This window comes from Giraffa tippelskirchi, chromosome 3, assembly GCF_054371585.1.
Source record: "Giraffa tippelskirchi isolate mGirTip1 chromosome 3, T2T-mGirTip1v1.2.pri, whole genome shotgun sequence".
In the NCBI taxonomy this organism is placed as follows: domain Eukaryota; kingdom Metazoa; phylum Chordata; class Mammalia; order Artiodactyla; family Giraffidae; genus Giraffa; species Giraffa tippelskirchi.
In genome coordinates, this window is record NC_137277.1 from 170941672 (window position 1) to 170966261 (window position 24590).

Genomic DNA, 24590 nt, shown 5'->3' on the forward strand with positions numbered 1-24590 from the left:
TTCTGTAATTTCATCCTGCTTCCTCTGTGATCTCAGATACTTTAAAAGATCACAAACATTTCTATCTTTATATCTCAACCAGGACAGATTTACAAAGGATAATCCTAGTAGACTGTATCTATGTAACTGCAGGGAATTAGCTTCTACAAAGTTGGCTGCCCAAGGGACAGGGGAAAATGTTTTACTGTTAATCGGATTTTTCTCCCATCTTACTTTTCTTTAACATAGTATCCTCCTGGGTTGAATCTAAATTAACAGAGCTTCTGTTGGATCTTCAGCATCATGCATTTTCCATGGCTCATTTTTTGTTGTCACTTTTTTTTTTTTTTGCTCAAAACTCAGGAAATTAACTTATTTGCTTACTTCCTCACTCCACAAGTAGTGATGTTGCAACTGATAGCTACTGTGAACTTGTAAAGATTGCTAGAATATTTGGGCAAAAGGATAAAGAACTATAACAAGTGGTTTAATAACTCAGCTATATTAAGTTTTAAATATATGTGTTACTTTCTATGACTTAGACTTCCTAAGTATCATTTGGTTGAACACTGGGTGGAAGTGATATGTATGCATAGATAAAACCAAGAGAGATTTTGGTTTGGGGAACCTGTAGTAATATAGGCACAGGGTTTTGTTCAGGTTCTTTTTAAAAAAATAAAACTAGTCTTTAAGGTTAAGTATGCCTAAAATCTCTAAGGAGGTCAACTTTTATTAAAAAAAAAATGATTAAAAATTGAGGAAAGAATGATAAATACCTGAAGGAATATATGAGAAAGAGAACTGAAAATTTTAAATCATTATGTTTATATAATAAAACAACTGAGAAGCAAACAAGAGAAATATCCAGTGTGATAAGTACTGATTGGATGGTTATCAAAGACTTCTCTGAAGAAGTGACTTTTTTTGCTGAGTGTTAGGAAGAAGCTGGGCTTCCTGATGGTGCTAATGATAAAGAATTTGCCTGTTAATGCAGGAGGCATGAAATGTGGGTTTGATCCCTGGGTCAGGAAGATCTCCTGGAGGAGGGCATGGCAAACCCACTCCAGTATTCTTGCCTAGAGAATCCCATGCACAGAGGAGCCTGGAGGGCCACAGTCCATAGGATTGCAAAGAGTTGGACATGACTGAAGCCACTTAGCATGCATGCACAGGAAGGAGCCAGCCGTGTATAGTTCAAGGATATCAAATAAAAAAAAGAACTGGACAGTAAATGGTAAAAGAAGATTTTATTTAGGACTATTACAATAGGGAATGGAAATATCAAACTGGATATTTGTGATAAATATTATAAATAGAGGAAATAGCAACCCACTCCAGTATTCTTGCCTGGAGAATTCCATGGACAGAGGAGCCTGGTGGGCTACATTCCATAGATTGCACCATTGGACATAACCGAGTGACTTTTACTCTCACTTTTATTATAAATAGAAGGTTGTGTCTCCTTAAGAATGCTGGCTGGCTCTCTGAACAAATTCCCACACAATGATGTTACTGTGATGAATTTTCCCTGTTCAAGTGTGTACATGTGTGCCAAGTCTCTTCAGTCGTGTCCAACTCTTTATGACCCTAAGGACTATAGCCCACCAGGCTCCTCTGTCCATGGGATTCTCCAGGCAAGAATACTGGAGTGGGTTGCCATGCCCTCCTCCAGGGGACCTTCCTAACCAAGGGATCGAATCCGAGTCTCTCACATCTCCTGCATTGGTAGATGAGTTCTTTACCACTGGTGCCATTTAGGAAGCTCTCCCTGGTAAAGTAATGCCTTTTAATCTATAAACTCAGAAAATCCATCATTAAAGGTCTAATAAACAAGATGTCAAAGTTCAGTTCAGTTCAGTCACTCAGTCTTGTCCGACTCTTTGCGACCCCATGAACTGCAGCACGCCAGGTCTCCCTGTCCATCACCAACTCCCAAGTTTACCCAAACTTATGTCCATTGAGTCGGTGATGCCATCCAACCATCTCATCTTCTGTCGTCCCCTTCTCCTCCTGACCTCAATTTTTCCCAGCATCAAGGTCTTTTCCAATGAGTCAACTCTGCATCAGGTGGCCAAAGTATTGGAGTTTCAGCTTCAACATCAGTCCTTCCAGTGAACACCCAGGACTGATCTCTTTTAGGATGGACTGGTTGGATCTCCTTGCAGTCTGAGGGATTCTCAAGAGTCTTTTCCAGCACCACAGTTCAATTCTGCGCTCAGCTTTCTTTATAGTCCAACTCTCACTTCCATACACGACTACTGGAAAAACCATAGCCTTGACTAGACGGACCTTTGTTGACAAAGTAATGTCTCTGCTTTTTCATAGTAGCCAAGCTCAAAAGTGTTGGTACATGTCTCTCTTTAGGCTACTATAACAAAATATCACAGACCTATGAACAACAGAAACTACTTTTCACAGTTCTAGAGGCTGTAAGCACATGATCAGGTTCCAGGCTGCAGACTGCTGACCTACTCGGCACCTTCACATAGCAAAAGAGGCCAGCGAGCTCTGTGGGGTCTCTTTCCTATGATCTTTAATCCCGTTCGCGAGGGCGCCACACTCATAAACTAATTACCTCCCAAAGGCCCACCTTCTAACACCATAACATTAAATGTTAAGGTTCTTTCTTGTGAATTTGTTGGGTGGGGAGTGGGGGGACACAAATATTCAGACCATAGCAGTGTAGGAAAACAGTATTCCACCTTGCTGTTTTCTTTTTTTTTCCATTCATTTATTTTGGTTGCACTAGGTCTTTGTTGCTGTGCTCAGGCTTGCTCTAGGTGTGGCGAGTGGGGACTACATTTTGCTGCGGTGTGTGAGCTTCTCATGGCAGTGGCCTCTTTGTTGTGGGGCATGCGCTAAGTTAGGCACCCGGCTTCAGTAGTTGTGGCACAAAGTCTTAGTTGCTTCCAGGCATTTGGAATCTCCCTGGACCAGGGGTGGAACCCATGTCTCCTGCATTGGCATGTGGATTCCTATCCACTGCCACCACCAAGGAAGTCCCCACTTTGCTGGTTTCTAACATGAAATATTGGCATAATATTTTGGATATTCAGTTCAGTTCAGTTCAGTCGCTCAGTCATGTCTGACTCTTTGCAACCCCATGAACCACAGCACACCAGGCCTCCCTGTCCATCACCAATTTCCGGAGTCCACCCAAACCCATGTTCATTGAGTCAGTGATGCCATCCAACCATCTCATCCTCTGTCGTCCCCTTCTCCTCCTGCCCCCAATCTTTCCCAGCATCAGGGTCTTTTCAAATGAATCAGCTCTTCGCATCAGGTGGCCAAAGTATTGGAGTTTCAGCTTCACCATTAGTCCTTCCAATGAACACCCAGGACTGATCTCCTTTAGGATGGACTGGTTGGATCTCCTTGCAGTCCAAGGGACTCTCAAGAGTCTTCTCCAGCACCACAGTTCAAAAGCATCAATTCTTCGGCACTCAGCCTTCTTTATAGTCCAACTCTCACATCCATACACGACTACTGGAAAAATCATAGCCTTGACTAGATGGATCTTTGTTGACAAACTAATGTCTCTCCTTTTTAATATGCTGTCTAGGTTGGTCATAACTTTCCTTCTAAGGAGTAAGCCTCTTTTAACTTCATGGCTGCAATCACTATCAGCAGTGATTTTGAAGTCCCTCAAAATAAAGTCAGCCATTGTTTCCACTGTTTCCCCATCTATTTGCCATGAAGTGACAGGACCAGATGCCATGATCTTAGTTTTCTGAATGTTGAGCTTTAAGCCAACTTTTTCACTCTCCTCTTTTGGATATTACTCTTATTAAAAAGTTTCTTGATGAAACAGAAGTCAGAGAAGGAATGACTCACAAGAATCATCTTGTAGTAGCTTTAGACTCTTATCAGTGTGCTGGACCCATCCCCACAGCAGGGAAATAACAGAGTACCAGGTTCCCCAGACACTGGTGTGGAGGCCACCATCTTTTGCTCTGTGACTTTCCTGGTTTGATAATTCCTGTGGCTCAAAAGAGCCCCGTTAGTTGTTTTTCCTTTACATATGTTGATACCTACACTCTGATTTCAGTCCGGTCTTTTTGACCAGAAAGTATGTAATCTTTTTTTATATCTCTCCTCTGAATCATCCCATGGTGACTTTGTAATACTTAGAAAGCAATCTTACTTCTTTAATTTCCTTATTCTTCAAGGATGCTTTCTGTTTCCTCAGGGTGTGCACTGTACCCTACTTCTATGAAAATAGCAATAGCATTTTCTGTGAGATAGCTACACAAACAGGAAATTAATTTTAGGAATTTTTTTTCAGCTATCTATGGTGTGTGTTAAACCAACCCAAAATGCTATAGCTGAAAACACTAACAATTTATTACTTATTCTATGAGTTGAGCTGGCTTCTATGGGTAGTTCTTCTATTCTGTGTTTCATTGTTTGGAGTCTCTCATTTAGCCATACTCAACTGGCAGTCAGAAGGGTTGAAGGATCCAACAAGGCTTCACTCACATGCCTGGGTGGTCTTTCTTCTCCAAGTGGTCTCTTCACATATTTGGGCTGAGTTTCTTCATAGCGCGTTGGTCTGTGAGATTTTACATGGCACTTGGCTTTTGAGATAGAGGCGGTGAAAGCTGTCAGTTCTCTTATATTCAAGACACACTGTCACTTCTGCCACATTATATCGGTCAAGGTAAGTTAAGGCCTGCCTTGATTTGAAAAGGACATAGATTCCTTACTGAAAGGTAGAAAGCATACAAGGAGGGGAGGAATTGAGGGTGGCTTTCTTAGAAGTCTATCTCTCACAACTTGCCTTCTAGTCCTGTTGTTTTTAATAATCAAATATTGACCGAAAGTTTCACTGAATTGTACCATCAGCTTGAAATCCAGGATTCCATCATCTAGATCATGCCCTTATGGTTCTTTGGGTGCGATTCGTCATATGCAGAGGTCTCTGAATTAAAAGTACAGTTTATCTGCCCTACAAAACTTGACACAGACTGGCAGTTCAGGAGAAGGAAAACCACAGTGTGCAGTCTTGTTCAGAACAGTAGGGATTGGAGGCACATAGAAGTCACTGCAATTAAGTGCCTAGTGCTATAACATAGAAGTCATAGCAATTTGGGAATCCAGTTGTGTACATATATACAGTTCTTCCTATTCTTGTTGTTGTTCAGTCACTAAGTTGTGTATTACTCTTTGACTCCGTGGACTGCAGCATGCCAGGCTCCTCTCTCCTCTTATCTCTCAGAGTTTGCTCAAATTCATGTCCATAGAATCAGTGATGCTCTCATCCTTTGCTGTCCTCCTTCTCCTTTGGCCTTCAATCTCTCCCAGCATCAGGATCTTTTCCAGTGAGTCGGCTCTTTGCATCAGGTGGTGGAAGTATTGGAGCTTCAGCTTCAGTATCAGTTCTTCCAATGAATATTCAGGGTTGATTTCCTTTAGGATTGAGTGGTTTGATATCCTTGCAGTCCAAGGGATTCTCAAGAGTCTTCTCCAGCTCCACAATTTGAAAGCATCAATTCTTTGGCACTCAGCCTTCTTTATGGTACAACTCTCACACCCATACATGCCTACTGGAAAAACCATAGCTTTGACTATATGGACCTTTGTCAGCAAAGTGATGTCTCCAGAAGAATTTATTGATTAGAGCCCAGTTCTGATCCTCACTTTTGGTTCTGTAATTTTTCTCTCTGAGCTCTTAAATCTTCCCTCTGAGTCATCTTTCCTTGTTCACAAGAAATGCCCTACATCTAATTTAAGCCAAGACTCTCAGTCCCACTCAACTTTAAGACCATACTGTTGAGCCAATTCCACATCTTATGCTGTTTCAATCCAAACTTTGATCTGAGTCTTGTGTTTTCATTGTCGGCAGATCTAAGATGGTGTTATAGCAAAGATACTACAATTCTAAATCTGATCCTTTTTGTATATTTTCACACTTTCTTAGTCCTACTGTAAACAAACCAAGAGTATTTGTATCCCCCATCCCTTTATAAACACCTTCATTTAAAAAAATAAAATAAGAACAATTTTGTGGATGCTATTATGGGGGTTGTGACTGTGAAAACAAAATTATCCTTAAAACTCCTGAAACTTTTGAGTTGTGAAAAGAGAGTTATTGTGAGCAGAATTCTGCTGAAAGTGGGAAATGTGTCTCTCACCTTCTAGAATCAGCCAGTTCAGTATCATGCCATTTGGCCATAACTTCTGTTCACTGGACGCTCATTTCCCAGTTTGAATGACCTGTTTAAATACAATTCTATAACCAGAGCTATTTAAGTATACCTCTGTAACCAACCACACAATAGTGCCATTATAGCATGGGTGAGGACGACCTTTTTAAATGATACTTTTGCCATATACAAAATAATGAATTTTAGAGTTTTTTCCCTTATCCCTTTCCTTTGTTTTAAAAGGTATAAAAGGTTGAATTGACTTTGAGATTTTTTTTTAAAGTAGTTGGTAAGAAATTTATATTTCTTAATCATTAATATATGAAATTTGGGTTGGATAATCTCTAAGACCCTTTCAAATTCTGGGAATCTGTGATCAAAGAGACTTTGCATCAGGGAAGATACTCACCTGTGTTGTCTCTTTTCTCACTTCTTGGGTCAAGAACATGCATAGACACTAAAGTCTGGTTATTCATTACTGTTTTTTTAATAAGGGAAAAATATTTCAGAAGGATAGTCTGACAAGGAACATGATGAATTTCCAAAATTAACTGTGGAAGACAGATCATTTGGGCATGACTGAAAGCCAAACATAATCTTTGTACTCAGATATTTCATTTCAAAAATGTCACTTTTTGCTTATTCAATGCTACTGTCATTATACTAATTTAAGCATAAAGTTTGTGCTCTGGAGCTGAACAGGGATTATTGCTTCTATCTTTGGTCTTATTAGAAATAATTTACAATTCATTCAAGAGCAATAAAAGTCACTTTTTTATTATGGTTGAATTAGGTTAAATGTTGAAATCTGCAATGCAATTTTTATTATCATTTATTAGTAGAATTTCAGCACCTATGTATGTAGGACAAGACTATTTTTAAACAACTTCTAAAGAAATAATTTTTAAAACATGAATTTTTAGTTAATTTTTAGTTCTCTAGAGTGATGTTAAACTAGAATGAATCATGGGACAGTGTTGCTAAAAATTTCAGTCTTTTCCTTCTTTGGGTAAGCAAACAAACAAAGCATATATGACAGCTGAAACAAAATTTCATTGCTCAATGAATTATTTACTCAGTACTTGGAATAAGGTGAAACCAAATGATAAGCTGCAAATGCAGAGAAAAAGTTCATTAGAGATGAAATCATTCCCTCTTCTGACTTTTCAGAGAGAACCATGAGGTTGCAAGGGGGATATGTAATGGGAACCAGACATTGCCTGGAATAAAAGTCTCCTGGTATTGAAGCAATGATCTGTTTGTTCATCCTGATTGGCTGTAATTTACTTATTGCTTTACTCACTAAATAATCTTCAAAACTCTCATCTTGATTTGTATCAAACAAAGGAAAAAGAACAGGAAATGAAGTGTGTTTGAATTATATGAATCTGCTTGCCTTAGGCTCTTTTCACCACACAGGGAAAGGGGGAGGGAAGAAGCTTGCCCAGATAATGAAGGATTCTCGGGGCAAGGATGGCTGGAGAATTGCTTTCGACGATGGGCAGGAGAACACACCCAACCCAGTGGAGTAGAGAGTCTATATGCCACAGCAAGCAACAACAGAAAACAAAGAACATCTAGAAAATGGGTCTCATTAAATAGCATGACATGTGCCTTGGCATAAATCAGAGGTTGGATTATCAGATAGAGAAGAACCAGAATAACAGGCAGTGGGCGGGGAAGGATGCTCCTGAGTGGGTACCTTCGATCAGCATCTCTGTTTTCAGCTATAATATGCTTTTTAACATGGCTTCAGTGGTTGAGAAGTATTGGGCAAGGGAAGGTGCAGATTACATCCAGAAGAATTCTCCAGGCAAGAATACTGGAGTGGGTAGCCATATCCTTCTCCAGGCGATCTTCCCAACCCAGGGATTGAACCCGGGTTTCCTGGATTGCAGGCAGAATCTTTACCAACTGAGCTACGAGGGAAGCCCAAAAGACTGGGAAAGAGTTATATTAATTCTTAAAGTAACAAAGCTTGTTAAAAGTATTTATTACAACACCAGAAGATGAAAGAGTGGGTGTTCGGGAGTTAACTTTATAGGGTCTTTACATAAGGTTTAATCAATATTCTGTTGTCTAAGTCATCTCAAGCTGACATAACAAAATTCCACAGACTAGGCGGCTCAAACAGCAGATATTTATTTTCTCATAGTTCTTGAGTGCAGAAGTTCAAGATCAAGGTACTAACATAGTTTCTGCTGAGAATACTCTTCCTGCCTAGCAGATGGCAATCTTTTCACTATGTCCTCACGTGGTGAAGAGAATGAGACAATGAAAATGCTCTCTGGTGATGCTTCTTATAAGGTCACTAATCTTATCCATCAGGAAGACCCAGCCTTTATGACGTCATGACCTAATTATCGCTCAAAGGATCTCCTTCCAAGTAACACCACATTGGATGTTAAGACTTCAAGAAAATAATTTGTTGGGGACACAGTTCAGTTCATAGCAACTGTCAATTTTGATTACCTCAGATTCATCACAAGAATCACATATGTAATTCCCCTTGTCAAATAATATTTGTACTTGGTTTGGTATTAAAGTTGTCCTCACAGTACAAATAAATTATCTAAATTTCTTCATAATGAAAATTTCAGTTGCTAAGTCATGTCTGACTCTTTTGCGACCCCATGAAGTGTAGTCCTCTAGGCTCCTCTGTCCATGGGATTTCCCAGGCAAGAATACTGGAGTGAGTTGCCATTTCCTTCTTCAGGGGATCTTTTGACCCAGAGATCAAACCCACATTTCCTGCACTGGCAGGTGGATTATTTATCACTGAGCCACCTGGGAAGCCCTCATAATGAACAGTTATCTTAATTCTAACTATGTTGTGTTCTAGAATAGAATCTTTTTCTTTCTTCCATTATTTCATAGATATGGCAGGTCTTTATTTCATTTTTTTCTGTTTATTTTGGCAAACAAAATTAATGTCATTTGGCTTATATTTTGAGTGCAACCCAAGCATTGGTCTTGCTTGTTCCAAAGGCCACCTTCTAATCTATGTGGGAAGAGGGATGTTGGTTCCAAGGAAGAGGCTGATGCTTCCACTTCCCTGAATATCATGTCACTTTCAGCTCTACCCTGACCTCTAGGTTCCTGGGAATCCTTGGCTGTAGTCTTCCCTCAATGCAGTGTTTCTACCTAGGTTTGGGCTCAGTAGATGCTTGTGTTCTGCTTGTCCTGTTAATTCTCTCCACACAACTACCCAAGTCTATGTTGGAATATTAGAATTTAGAGGAGGGTCAAAAAAAAATCAGCAGTGAATTATAATTTAGGAGTCAGAAAAATGAAAGTCTCATTCTAAGTATGATAATTCTCAAATCATGAAGTTATCCATCTCATGGACACACATTAATTCCTAACTTTGGATTAAACCTCAATTTACAGAATGTCTTGCTACTTCCCATGTGATTCAATTCCTAGAACTCAATACTCAGTGGCAAGTATTCCTAGAGAGTGGGTTACGCAGTCTAGGATGACAAGCTGAGGTGGAAGATGTCAGGAAACAAGCTACAGAAGAATAGTCTGGGTGGACTTTTAAGTCTTGGCTCTTTCAAAGTTCCTTCCAATTCAAAGTCAATCTTGTTCATTAATTTATGGTTTTACTTTATTTGGGCTCAGATTTTTGTATATAATTTGATGATTTATTTAAATCATATAAAGTGAACATGCATGGTAGATTTCAAAACCAATAAAAATTTATTACCAGGAGGAGATACAGAGAGGGACTATTAGTCACTTTGGGTTCCCCCTAAAGAATTTTCTGGGTAGTTTTCATCCCTTTATGTCCCTAGACTTTTCTTATTTGACACGAAAAGGCTCTACTGCTGTATTACCCCCCCACCTCGGAAATGGCATCTAGTTTTTTTCCTACTGTAAGTTAAAGTCTACGTAATATTAAGAAACTTCCCTTCAACAAGCTGTTTGATTGTAGTGAGTGAAAAAATCACCATGGGAACAATGGAGCAGAATATTTGAAAGCAGGAATGACCTAGAAAAGTGAGCAATATAGCCACTGCTAGAGTATTTGATGGGTTCTCTTTCTCAGAAGGTATGATTGAGGTTTAGAGAAGCCACCTAAATAAACTTAAGCACTTGCTTCTCCTATAGTAAGTTTTAGAAGACTTTCTGTGTCACAAGTTATACTAGCTGAAAAACAAAACTAAGGAAATTTGGGGTATTTCCTGCTTTGTGCCTTGAGACTTCCTCTCCCTTCAAGCTGCAAATTATAGAGAAGTCTGCTCTTTTCTCATAGTTTTATACCTATAAACTACACTGTCAACTTACATTGTATGCTATCACTTACCACAATGAACTACATTCTGCCACACTGGATAAAAAGGATAATCATTATAATTATGTATCAGCACAATGCGATAATGAGATAATAACAAGACTTCAGTACCTTCCCTGCATGCTAAACAATTGATTACAGTCACAGACACGTTGCCTGTTCGGCCCTCCTGGATGGAGTCAGAATTTTATGCTCCATTACAAGGAAGACTTCCAGCAGGCTGTGGAATATACTTGTATGTATATCTATTGTGAGTTTCCAGAAGTTATTCTTGAAGCTTGCACATCATTCTTTGGATTATTCTTTTGTAAAACTCTCTAGGGGCTTCTGATGTGTCAGGGCAATGAATTCATTCCAAGACAGCATTTGGGATATCATGAGAGACCTTCTGAACAAAAACCGAATACACCATAATCAACACTACCTGGAGATTTGGAGATTAACTTGTCTAGCCTCATAAGATGTTCACATCAATTTCCCCTGATGTATCAGCCCCATCTGTATAAAACTTATTTATCTGAACCAAGACAGAGATTAAGCCTAGCAGGCTGGAACATTTTTATCCCAAATGAAAGCAAGAAGTGATCATGTGTAATAGCCATATCATTAAAAGGGCACAGTCCCCATGGTGTTATTACAACCATTTGTTCTAATAGAAACTCTATTTTTTTTCCCTTAAATTTCTTTGTTGCTTAATTGGTGGAGGTTGATTTTTATCAAATATATGATTGTTTTTGTCCAATTTGTGTCATCTGAAAGTTTCTATTTAGAAATTCTAAGACAGTGGTGAAGAGTTCTGGTCTTAATGCATTTATCAGTGTTGGATTATTAATACTAATTTGAAGATAAATATTACTACGGTTTTCACATCATGTTTTTCTAAATATTGAAATATTTGATTTCTGTTGGATTTTTAGTCTACGCCTCCACCAAGAAATGATTCAGGTTACCCCTTCCCTCAAAAGTTTAGAGTAGTAAAGTGCTCAGTCATGTCTGACTCTTTGTGACCCCATGGACTGTAGCCCGCCAGGCTCCTCCATCCATGGGATTCTCCAGGCAAGAATACTGGAGTGGGTTGCCATTTCCTTCTCATTAGAGTAGTAAAACCACCTGCAAGTCATATTTGAAAATTTTATTATTGTACTCATCTGTTTTACTGTTTTGTTTTTTTTTCTTTCTTCTTTTTCTTCTTCTTTTAGTGTCAACCAAACCACGACCCCACAGTGATGAATATTCAAAGAAGATTCCTCCTCCCAAACCAAAACGGAACCCAAATACTCAGCTCAGCACATCTTTCGACGAAACGTATATCAAAAAGCACGGACCCAGGAGGACCTCACTCCCGCGGGACTCCTCGCTCTGCCAGGTCAGCAGCCCCGCAGCGGACCCCGAGGAGGAGGAGCCCGTGTACATTGAGATGGTGGGGAACATTCTCAGAGACTTCCGGAAGGACGACGAGGACCAGAGTGAGGCCGTCTACGAAGAAATGAAATACCCCATTTTTGACGATCTCGGCCAAGACTCAAAATTTGACCTCGACCATCACAGTTGTTCTTCGCAGTGTGCTACTCCCACGGTGCCTGACCTGGACTTGGCCAAGTCCTCAGTGCCATGTACTCCAAAGGGTCTGCTCTGTGACATCCCCCCGCCCTTTCCCAACCTGCTGTCTCACAGACCCCCGCTGCTGGTCTTCCCCCCGGCCCCGGTGCAGTGCTCCCCCAACTCGGATGAGTCTCCGCTCACCCCGCTGGAGGTCACCAAGCTTCCTGTGTTGGAAAACGTGTCTTATATGAAACAGCAGGCCGGGGCCTCTCCATCCTCCTTGCCAACGCATGCCTCCGGCCACGCCAAAGTGGAGAAAGACCAGGCCGGAGCCCTGGGGCCGGTTCCGGCCGCCTCCGTTCTCTCCTCGTCCCCTCCCCCGCCCTCCACTCTGTACCGAACGCAGTCTCCCCACGGCTACCCCAAAAGTCACTCCGCTTCCCCATCGCCTGTCAGCATGGGCAGATCCCTGACCCCGCTCAGCCTCAAAAGGCCCCCGCCCTACGACGCCGTGCATTCGGGCAGCCTCTCCAGGAGCTCGCCATCAGTGCCTCACTCCGCCCCCAGACCGGTGTCAGACGGGAGCAAGATGGTCAACGCTGCGGTCAATACCTACGGCTCGGCTCCGAGCGGCTCCCGGTCCAGAACCCCCACGAGTCCTTTGGAAGAGTTAACCAGCCTCTTTACCTCGGGGCGCAGCCTGCTGAGGAAGTCGTCCAGCGGCCGCCGCTCTAAAGAACCTGCAGAGAGTAAGTGCATAGACGCCGTCCTTGTGAGTTGAGGGCAAGGAAGCCCTTGATGTACAGATAAGGCACGTGGTGTGCGAGCTTGGGGGGCCTTCCCAGGTGGCTCATGGGTAAAGAATCCGACTGCAATGCAGGAGACGCAGGTTCAATCCCTGGGTCGGGAAGATCCCCTGGAGAAGGAAATGGCCACCCACTCCAGTATTCATGCCTGGGAAAGCCCATGGACAGAGGAGCCTGGCGGGCTACAGTCCAGGGGGTCACAAAGGACAGGGCTTAGCGACACAGCAACAGCTTTTAGTTGAAAGCTCAATATGCTGCTGCTGCTGCTAAGTCGCTTCAGTTGTGTCCGACTCTGTGCGACCCCATATATGGCAGCCCACCAGGCTCCCCTGTCCCTGGGATTCTCCAGGCAAGAATACTGGAGTGGGTTGCCATTTCCTTCTCCAGTGCATGGAAGGGAAAAGTGAAGTCGCTCAGTCGTGTCCGACTCTTAGCGACCCAATGGGCTGTAGCCTCCCAGGATCCTCCGTCCATGGAATTTTCCAGGCAAGAGTACTGGAGTGGGGTGCCATTGCTTCTCCGAAGCTCAATATGGGTGCTTTTATTTTCGCCATACCAAAGAAAGTAGTGCCTTCTTATAGGTCCTTAAAAGTGGAAGACAGAGGCAGGGCCGTCTGAGTCAGAGAGATGAACATGCTACACTGCCGGCTGTGAGCCAAGAAACCAGAAAACCTTCAGAACATGAAGAGTCCAGGGAACCCATTCTCTCCTAGACCTTCAGAAAGAATGGGAGCACAGCCTACAGGCTTGATTTCAGGCATGTGAAACGCATCTCAGACTTCCGTCTTTTAGAATTGTAAAGTAGTAAATCTGTGCCATTTTTTTGAAGCTATCAAAACAAAAAAAGGAACTAATGTGTTCTGGAAGAACTGAAAGTGACGATCTACACAATATAACATATTAAAAAGAGGAATCAGTTTTAAATTTAAAATAAAGTGTAAGATCCCAATTCTTAAGTGACCCCTGGAAGTCTAATAAAGAAAACATATTAGTATAAAAAATTTATGTACATCTTGATTTGTCAGGAAATTATACATTCAAACATGGAATTGGTAAGTGTTAAAATTATCTTATTCTAAAAACCTGCTTGAGCAAATCTGTATTAGAAAGCTTTTACTGGAAAGAGAGCAATTTGAACAGGATTATTACTTTTTTAAAAAAACAATAAATGGTTCTCTCTGCATACTCCATGTTGCTACATCCTCACCTTCCTGCTAAACTAGACTAGGCTTGCTGTTTCCCTTTTAAAGTCCTTGGTAATTAGCATCTTATTCCTATGGTACTTTTCCTAGATTTGTCAACATATAAATTACAGAAAGATTGTTAATGATAAATAGGTGGGGAACATGATATTTATCACTGAATTTCAAAGACTAGGGATTGTCTCTATCTGAATGACTAATGCTTTTGTGAGACCCAAATCACTACCTAAAGCTATTGTAAAGTCAAAACAGATCCCAGTTTTCTCAATGTTCGTTTCATTAAATTACACTGTTTTCCTTTATTTAAAAATGCCTTAGGGCACCTAAGCTGCAAAGTAATCATTTACATCTCAAATGATGCCATCACAGGATTCCTAAAGAATCTGCCTGCCAATGCAGGAGATGAGATGCGAGATGCAAGAGACGAGATGCAAGAGACAGATTCGATCCCTGAGTCGATCCCTGGGTCGGGAAGATCCCCTGGAATCTTCCTAGGGGATCTGGCAACCCCTAGGAAATGGCAACCCACTCCAATGTGCTCACCTGGAAAATTCCTTGGATAGAGGAGTCTGGCAGGCTACAGTTCCTGTGGTCAGGACTGAGAGACTGAGTACCCAGGCATTCATGCAGTTACACTGAGAAACTTCTTTAAAGGAAAAGAACTCTTCAGCATGTCTAATGAAGATGATGATGAAATTCCATAGATAATTAATATTCATTAGTAGTTATAAGCAACTTATCTTTTTCCTCTTTAATCAAAAAGATTTATGAAAACATGAACTTCTTACCACCAGACGCATTCGCAACTGAGCGTTGTTTCCGCTTTGGCCCAGCCTCTTCATTCTTTCTGGAGCTAGTTCTCTGCTCTTCCCAGTAGCATTTTGGACACCTGCTGACCTGTGGGGCTCGTCTTCTGGTGTCTTGTCTTCTTGTCATGTCTTCAACTCCAGATGATTGATTTGGTTTATACATAGATCTAGTAAGCTTTTTGGAAAAAGGTGAAAAAAAAATTATGGAGAAGATTTTACTCTCAAAGTACATACTGGTTAGTATGAAATTAGTATAAGTTTAATCCTAGAATTGGTGAAATTAGCCAGTGTTCTCCCTACCTACCAGTTTCTTTGGAGGTTTCTTAACAGCTCCAGCTGGCAGTTATACCAATTAGCTAGAAAAAGTATATGTAAAAAAAGTGATTAACTAATGAAGTTATTTCAAGAAAAATCCATCTGTTAGAATCAGACTATGTGCTATATGTCACAGACTTTCCTATTCAACTCCAAAATGAGCTTTGTATGCTTCTAAAACCAAGCTTGTACATGGAAAAGTAATCTAGGCTCTTTATAGCTTTTTAGAGATCTGAGGATTAAATTCCTTTCGATATGTTATCACCTGTGCATCAGCTCTTCAGAGAAAGGTCATGCCCTGAATTATCAATTCCAATGTTTTACTTTATCATACGGAAGGGAGGAAAAATGCACATAGTATTTCTAATGAGTAGTCCAATGCCATTTTTTTTTTTGACTCAGGAAGAAAATAGAAAAACACTGTCTGATGTTAACACAATCATAGGGGCTTTCAGAATCGTCCTGTGATTCAAAATATAGATCCAAAAGTGTTGATAGCTGAGAGTTTACCTACAGTTACTGCTGCCCTCAGTGATACAACTATCCCCTTCCCTCTTGACAGATAGGATTTGTAATCACTTGCCCATAACACAGGGACAGGATAAGTGATATGAAGTAGTATACCATTAATGACCCCTGAGTCACATTCTTTTTTTTTTTTTGCATTTCAGAAATAAAAGTAAGACTTGTATCTCTGTGCTCCATATCTCTCTAAGTTTCACTAGAAATGTTCATTTTACTAATATTCTGATATTCAATTCAAAGCAAATATAATCTTTTGGCTTTAAAAATCTATGTCAAATAAAATTTATCCCTTCAACTCTTATTTTTAATAATCTATAAAAGATACACCTAATTTAATAATTTCATATCTTATAATTATTGATGGGGATTGGGAAATAGGAAAAAGTTAAAATAAGACAGTAGTGTTAGACTATGAATCAATTTCATTTTGCTTCATAGTTTTCTAAATACAGCCTTCACATTAATTGAAGCATGTTTTTCTAGGAAGCAGTTTTTTTAAACTCAGAAGCATGTTTTTCCTAGTTGATCTGGCATTATTTTGTTATTTAACTGTGCGTGAGCATAGTAATGATAAATTTATGTAAACTGGTTCTTATTAGTATTTTTAAAATTTGTGTAGTGATATGTGCTTATTCACTCAGTTGTGTCCAACTCTGTGACCCCATGGACTGCAGCCTGCCAGGCTCCTCTGTCCATGGGGATTCTCCAGGCAAGAATACTGGAGTGGATTTTCATGCCCTTCTCCAGGAGGTCTTCCCAAACCAAGGATTTAACTCAGGTCTTCCGCATTGCAGATGGATTCTTTGCCATCTGAGCCACTGTATATCACCCGTATAGTGATAAAGAAGATAGCAAACATGTTAGAAGTGATTAACTTGTATTTTATTATTGCACATTTGTTTGTCTATATGAGAAGTAGGTGAAGTATTGCATTGGCCAAAAAATTTGAACAAACTTTTGGTCAACCCAATACAAATATGTTTTGTGGTGAATTTTCTACTTATCATTTTTATCATCCTTTTACATATTCTTTTTGTATATATCCTTTGATTGGAATCTAGAACACTTAGGTCGTGAATAGGCCATTTTGTTTTAATACATCAAAATCCCTGAATTATAGAAACTATTAGCCAGAATCAAGTGAGAAAAAAAGAAAACTCTTTTATCCCCTCAAATAAATCTTTTAAAAATAAAGTTCAACCTGTATTTAATATAAATGCATGAATGTATGTTCTTATGAAAATGTATGAGGCATAATGAAGGGTATAATTTAATTTATGATATACTTGAGGGGCAAAATGCAATAGAAATGTTAAAAGTGGAAAGGTGTAAAGAGAAACTTTAAAGAAAAAAATAGAAACATGAAACAGCAAAGAGAAGCAATAAATTAAAAATACCGAGGCACCAAGAAACATACACAAAAAATGCACACATCAAGTCTAGTGGTCATATAAACAAATATAGGTGCCAACCAATGAAGCACATACAAAGGTACACAGAAAACCAGAGAAGAAACACTGAAGCACAGTAGGGTCAATGAAAGATCAAAGAAAAAGAAAGATGCAAGCTCATTCTTCTGATACTGTTGCATGAGTGCTAAATTGCTTCAGTCGTGTTCAACTCTTTGTGACCTTACAGACCTTAGCCCATCAGGCTCCTCTGCCCATAGGATTCTCTAGGCAAGAATACTGGGTTGGGTTGCCATGCTCTCCTCCAGGGAATCTTCTCGACACAGAGATCGAACCCACGTCTCTCATGTCTCCTGCATTTGCAAGTGGGTTCTTTACCACTGCCACCACCGGGGAAGCCTATGAAAGCGAAAGTCAGTCATGTCCGACACTTTGCGACTGTATGGACTATACAGTCCATACAGTCCATATGGAATTCTCCAGGCCAGAATACTGGAGTGGGTAGCCTTTCCCTTCTCCAGGCGATCTTCCCAATCCAAGGATTGCACCCAAGTCTCCCGCATTGCAAGCGGATTCTTTACCAGCTGAGCCATAAGGGAAGCCCAAGAATATTGGAGAGGGTAGTCTATCCCTTCTCCAGTGGATCTGCCCGAGCCAGGAATCGAATCAGGGAATCAATCCAATATCAATCAATTCATATATATATTATATATTATATATTTTTCCCAACCCTTTAATAAGACTCCCTTTAAAGACTTTTGAATGTTTATGTTACATATTTACAACTGTAGATATACGTATGTCCTTTGGGTCTGATGACACACAGTGCCTTTCCACTCACTTTCTTAAACAACAACAACAACCCGAAACCATCAAACAAGCAAAATAAAACCAAAATAGTACCCCATGCCCCCCACCTCCCACACACATGCCTATTTCATTGTTTAAGTAGCTTGAGGTCAAGTGATTCCTAAAATATTAGGCATTGCAGGTAAAGCAACTGATCCAATTGACTCTTACTAATTTAATTAAAAAATAAATTTAAATTAGAAAAACAATGATTTTGGAAGGTTGCATGTGTATAGTATCCCACTTTAAAGAAAAAGGAAGGGTATACTAATATCAGGGTGTTTATGATTCAGGGTCACTGTTGTGATCGTCACTGTGTGTGTACTATGTGCTAACACCTGAGAAGTGTCCAGCAAGATGACCTGAACAAGGGAAGCCTCACACAGGGGTGGCCATCATTGTCCTGTCATTTGTAGTAGCAGTGACAGTATTGATAGATTAACTGTGATACTAAGGTCTCCTCCAGTGGGGCTATTTGAGGTTGTAGAGCTCACTAGTCCTCTATAGCTCTACTATTTAAATTCACTTAAATTCTTCTGTCTGTCTCTTGTGGTTTTCCTGCCTCCTCTGGCTTGCAGGTAGTTTTATTGATGCATCTGGCCTCTCCTCCCCTCCCCTTCTTCCCTCTTTTCCTTTTGCGCTTTTCCTCATTGTATTATCACATCGTTAATCCATTTTGGACCAAGTCACCAGATGTCCAAACTTGTCTGTGGAGCCTCTCATCTAACTTAAGTGTTTGACCTGCAGTGTAGGGACTTTGTGACCTTCACTTTCAAAGGCCACATGAATCCAATTGCTTAGTCTTGGATGAAGTTCTCAGATTCCTGTCCGAGATGATCAGGGGTGTCCACTTTCTGAGAAATCAGCTGTCCTGGGAAACATGAAACTAATGTTAGCTTACATATTTTGTTTAGCCCATTGGAAATATTTTTTCCTAGTAAAATCTGGCAAGCACACTAGCTAAGGACTTTATTTTTCCCTCCTGTTTATTCCTATGAAAGTAGAGACTGACAAAGAGTGGGTTGGACAGAGAAGCTGAGGGGAAGGGTGGGAAAGAGAACCCAGGAGCCTGAATCTTGCATTTACTGTGGGGAATGGGTGATCCTTCAGCCTGTGACTGCCCACTTCCCAGTATGCTGACTTTGAGCAGAACTTCCACTTGCATGGTGTCCAGAAGCCACCTTGCCAGTGTTGAAGGGTGAGACCTGGAACTTCTGGAACATACAGATCCTCCAAAGGCATTTAGGAATGGTAAAGAACACACCTGCCAATACAGGAGACATAAGGGATGTGGGTTCAATACCTGGATTGGGAAGAACCCCCTGGAGGAGGGCGTAGCAACCCACTCTGTATTCTTGCCTGGAGAATCCCATAGACAGAGGAGCCTGGTGGGCTACAGTCCATGGGGTTGCAAAGAGTCGGACCCAGCTGAAGCGACTGAGCATGCATGCAGAACAGCTGAAGAGATATCTGAGGATATAACAAGGAGGATTCCAGAAGGTCTGGCAAGATCAAAGCTTATAGGTTCTGCTAAACTTCTTAATCTAAACTTTACAATGCTTGTCAGGTTCTTTTCCTGCTGTTTATTGATTGCCCTCCTGCTCAGAGTTCCACACTGTGGCCTCAGACTGGTTTCTGCCTTAGCAAGACTCCTTCTAGTAGCTCAGAAGGAAAATTGAGCCCTCCTCTAGATTATGATGATGTCCTCAGGCCAGGACTGTGGATACATGCTCCCAGGAATATCCTTAGGTTGTTCAAAGTACAGTGGACAAAGGACCTCCTGCATTATTTTCACCTTCCTGTTATTAAAAATACAGATTCCTGGGCTTTATCATAGATAGACCTGTTCAATGAAAAATTTTGGAGCTTGGACCTGTGATCTTGACTCTTTGGTAATCCTCAGTAATATTTATGGCTGTACATGCATGCTAAGTCGCTTCAGTCATGTCTAACTATTTGCAACCTCATAGACTCTAGCCCTCCAGGCGCCTCTGTCCGTGGGATTCTCCAGACAAGAACACTGGAGTGGGTTGCCCTTCCCTTCTCTAGGAATATCTGTGGCTAATATACAACAATAACTCAGGGGTATGTGGCTAAATATTAGCAACACTGTTTACTTGTATGCAAGAGAAACCTCTAATACATTAATACTTTGAGTTTGCTTTCTAATAAACACAGGAGGGGAAAAGGAAAGGAGGGAGGGAGGAGTAAAATTCAGATAACATGAAATTAGTGAATATGGTTTTTCTTTCCTTAAGTGAGTTACTGATTAGTTGACAGCTTGCATAAATGACAGTCAGGGTCATTTGATTGAATCAGCAGGGAAAACAGTTTCACTACCTCCAGTTTCTTCTGGAGACCTTGAGAGTTTAACATTGTATCAGGTAGTGCGCAATGTGTGAAAAACATCCATTCTTGTTCTTAAAACCTTCTTCTTAGTCATGCCAGGTATGTGTCATTTATTTTTTTTTTAATAATTTTTATTGCAGTATAGTTGCTTTACAATGTTGGGTTAATTTCTGTGTACACCAAAGTGAATAAGCTGTATGTATACAAACATTCCCTCTTTTTAAGATTTCCTTTGCATTTAAGTCACCATAGAGCATTGAGTAGAGTTCCCTGTGCTATACGGTATGTTTTCATTAGATATCTATTTTATTGTAGTGTATATATGTCAATCCCAATCTCTCAATTCACCCCATCCCTTGCTTCCCCCTCTTGGTATCCACAAGTTTGTTCTCTACATCTGTGTCTCTATTTCTGCTTTGCAAATAAGTTTATCTGTATATGTCATTTCCTTCATCTGAATTTCTTGACTCTTAAAATTTGAGAAGCACTGTTAAGAACTGCTTCAGGAAGGAGTCGTTTCTGTTGGTTAGACAGGCAGGAGAATTTGCAACTCAGGCCAACAGCAGTCTTCACACCAGAGGTCTGTTTGGATGGATCTAGACCATTCAAGGGGGACGACTAGCTAGAGCAGGATGGGACCCTCAGATGGAGCCATGATACACAACGAGGGTGTGCTATCTAGGGAGGTTCCTCAGGCCACAGTCCAGCCAGTGTAGGAGAGCAGAATGGGGGTCTTCCTTCTGGGACACTGGAGGGGATGATGAAAGCAAGGAGGAGGTCTAACTGTCATAAACTGGGCCAAGCATCTCAGTAGTTAGAGCTAACAATATTAGTGGAGAAATGAGGTGATGAGTTTCTTGGGAAATGTTTCTGCCTCAAACAGATTTGCCTCAGAAATTATTTCAACATGAACTAAGCATGATGGAATTCATCCGAGAAGTAGTGCTGAGGACTCGGGAAAGAATGCAGCCCTAGCCTTTTCCTTCAGAATGCTTCCAAAACAAGAGTAGGATATACTTGCTTTTATGCCATCGCCTCTATGCTATACAGAGTTCTAAGCATTTTACTTGTATTCTACCTTGACTGCAGTACTTGGAGGCAGGTGATATTAACACTGCCATTTTAGAGATAGGAGAAACTATCTCACTAGCTTACCCAGAGTCACATAGGGAGTAAATCTAAGACTTGAATCCAGATTATTTGGCTTCAGAGTTTCTGGTCTTAATGATACTTTATCTATACTTGTCAGTCTCCTCAGTTACTCTCCCATCCAATTTCCTTAAAATACACCAGTTACCGTCAAAAACTCTAATGTCTCATACTGCTGTTGCTCCCAGGGTTATCTGCTGGATAAGAGAAAGCTGGATCTATACCTAAATGACATGGACCACTTCATATTTGTTGTCAGCTTAGGAAGGGAGAGGAAAACCTTTTCAGGACCCTCCAAAATTCACTTTGGAATATCCTAGTCACTCTGAAGGGATTTTCTGGACCCCAGGCCTCTGAGCTGTCCCTGGAGGACTGTGTCTGCCCAGTGAGCCTCACAGTCACCTAAATGACCTGGCAGAGAGAGTATGCGCACTCATCTCAATGCCTTTAAGCATAACTTAGGGATGTTTGGGCATGTTTCTTCGGGTTTATAGTACTGAGCTACCAACTAGACGATTCATCTTCCAGGAATATAGGGCTTTTGTCCACACTTCCTTGCATCTTGTCCATAACTAAGCTGTATCTTGGTGGCTCAAGGCTCCCCCAAGGGGGAAAACAAAACACTCCATGGATTAAAAAAAAAAAAAAAAAAATCAGCCAATGCCCAAAGGCAATGAGAGCCTTAACATCACTCATCTAGAAAATGATCTAGTGAAACAAACAAACAAAATCTCCTAAAGAGGCCCTTGTAAAATGCTTCTTGGCTTGACTTCTTTTCTCTTCAGATTTATGTTAATGTGTACTTGGCAGAATCAGACACCAATCTTTAAACACACACACACACATATGCAGTTCTTCAAGAACACACTGACCTATTTAATTATTATTATTTTTTAAAGCTAAACAATTTTTTTCAGGATGATGAGGTTAAATGATATATAAGTAAAATCCCTTGATTTTGAAAATGCATGTGACTCCTCGGCTAATTGGGTCCATGACACTGTCTGTTTTCCTCATTCAATTTCTCTTAGGATTGCAACATAGAATCACTGAAGAAGACATAATTTCATAAATAATTGCTCACCTTTCTGGGAGTAGGCTGCAGCTGTCTTTGATTGATGCAGGCAGACGTGTTTATTCCCTGAGTTTATGTTCTCTGGCTGCTGAATCTTTAAGTGCAGTTTCTTGTCAGCAATTTAACCAGCAATTCCCTCCATTAAGAAGAACCCTCCCTGCTTTAGGTTTAAAAAATGCAGAAACATTTTCAATTCAGACATAAAGCTAATCTAGTCTATTTTTTTAAACCAGGATTTCCTTAGTTTGTATTCAGTATACTAGGACTGATTTCCTTTTCTTCTGTTGAATTATCTCAAACAGAAAATTCAGTTTCTGATTTGTATTTGATATCATGTGTTTTCAACAGTTTGACATCTACGAGAAATTAAATGTTAAGTAAAAGTAGAGTGAATATTCATTGGAAGGACTGTTGCTGAAGCACCAATAGTTTGGCCACCTGATGTGAAGAGCAAACTCTTGGAAAAGACCCTGATATTGGGAAAGATTGAGGGCAAAAGGAGAAGTAGGCAACAGATGGTTCGATAGCATCACCAACTCAGTGGACGTGAATTCAGGCAAACTCCAGGAGATAATGGACAGAGGAGCTGTAGCCCATGCTGAAGCCCTTGGGGTCACAAAGAGTCAGACATGACTTAGCAACTAAACAACAGCAACAATAAATAAAGGGTTTCTTATCAGTCACATCATAGTTCCTTACATGTGTCCTACATTTTCACATGATCTAGAAGGCTTGGCAGCGCCTAGACATCATAATAGATGATTTTCTTCTTGGCTGAGCCATTTAAGAAGCTTTGACACTTTGGATCAATCAGTTCATCTCTTAATGCCTTAGTTTTCTCACTTTTCAGATGAGACTATTAAGTGCTCAAACTGTGAATCTCTTTGGGCTCTGCTGTTTGATAGATCTCTGGATTATTGAATGAGCTGTAGATCCCCAAACAAATGACCACTTCCTGCCTCTGAAGCTTTCTGTCTGATGCTGTTTTCTCTTACGGAAAGGACTCCTCCAGTAACTCCATAAAACAAAGTCTAATGCTTGGATCATGGCTTACAGCCTACTTGCATCTTCATTGACTTTTGCTTATGCTATTGTCTAGAAATAATCTCTCTTTCAATTCTGGGTGTGCTCTATACATTTGTAATGGTATGTGTCTTATTCTGACCTGTTGTAAATTGCTTTTTTTCTTTTTTCTGTTTTATTCCCTGTTAAGACATATGGCTAGGGAGATCAAGGGCCATACCTTTTCATCATTTTGTTTCATGTAGCACTTGGCTCAATGCAGTCTTTCCCAAAGTTGATACAGGATAAGTATTTATTGAACTTGTTGAATTAATAGGCATAGTGACTTGAGAGAGCTATTGAAGAAACAAAAGCCATAATAGAAATGTTTGACCATTAAGTAAAAAAGAGAAAAAATCAGATCCTATGACTTAGAAAATTCCACACTGAAATCAATATAGTCTTTCAGCCAAAAAGGAACCATGCTAAATGCTGAATTCATTGCTTCTGCACTTAAATATCCTATTTAAAAGAATGCTTATTTCTTTCTAGGCAGATTTATTAGGGGAAAGATATAAAGAATATAGTCATAAAGCATTTAAATGTGGGCCATTTTGTAGATGTCAGATCATCACCAGTTCCTGTACAAATGGATAGCTGAGAAAAATTGATCACTTCTCAACATTTGGACATAGAGAGATGCATTTTTCAAGAAGAAATAACAGAGACTAACATCTTAGAAAAGGAATTCCAATCTGCTTAGCATTATGCATTATTGAACTCAAATAGTAAAGAGAGTAAGAACACATTCAGCTAAGTCATTTTACCTCCCTGGTGAAAAAGCACTGCATAAACCCAGAGTGTTATTATTATGGGACCACTGGTCTTAAATGAGTGTGTTTCCAGGTAAGAATTTGTTTAAACTATAAAATATTTGAAAAGCTTTTTTTTAATTTTCAGAAAGATCAATTTTCAGAATTCAATAAATGGATGGCAATTCTGAATTTAATGAAGTGTCTGTAGTGGTGCATGGTGTTTCTCGGCTGAAGCAAACTCATTATTGTTGCTAGTTGATGGGAGCTGGGTTAATTAAATGTTCCACTCCTGGTAGAATAACCAATCAACTGAAGAATCTG

General features: G+C 40.2%; 1 protein-coding gene across 1 annotated transcript in view; it reads left to right on the forward strand.

Moving 5' to 3' along the window:
* Positions 1–24590, forward strand: part of NYAP2 (neuronal tyrosine-phosphorylated phosphoinositide-3-kinase adaptor 2) — a 283964-nt gene that overhangs the window by 163097 nt on the left and 96277 nt on the right. Inside the window, exon 3 of the mRNA XM_081575925.1 lies at positions 11622–12713. Coding sequence (XP_081432051.1) covers positions 11622–12713 — 1092 coding nt within the window. The remainder of the gene's footprint in view (positions 1–11621; positions 12714–24590) is intronic.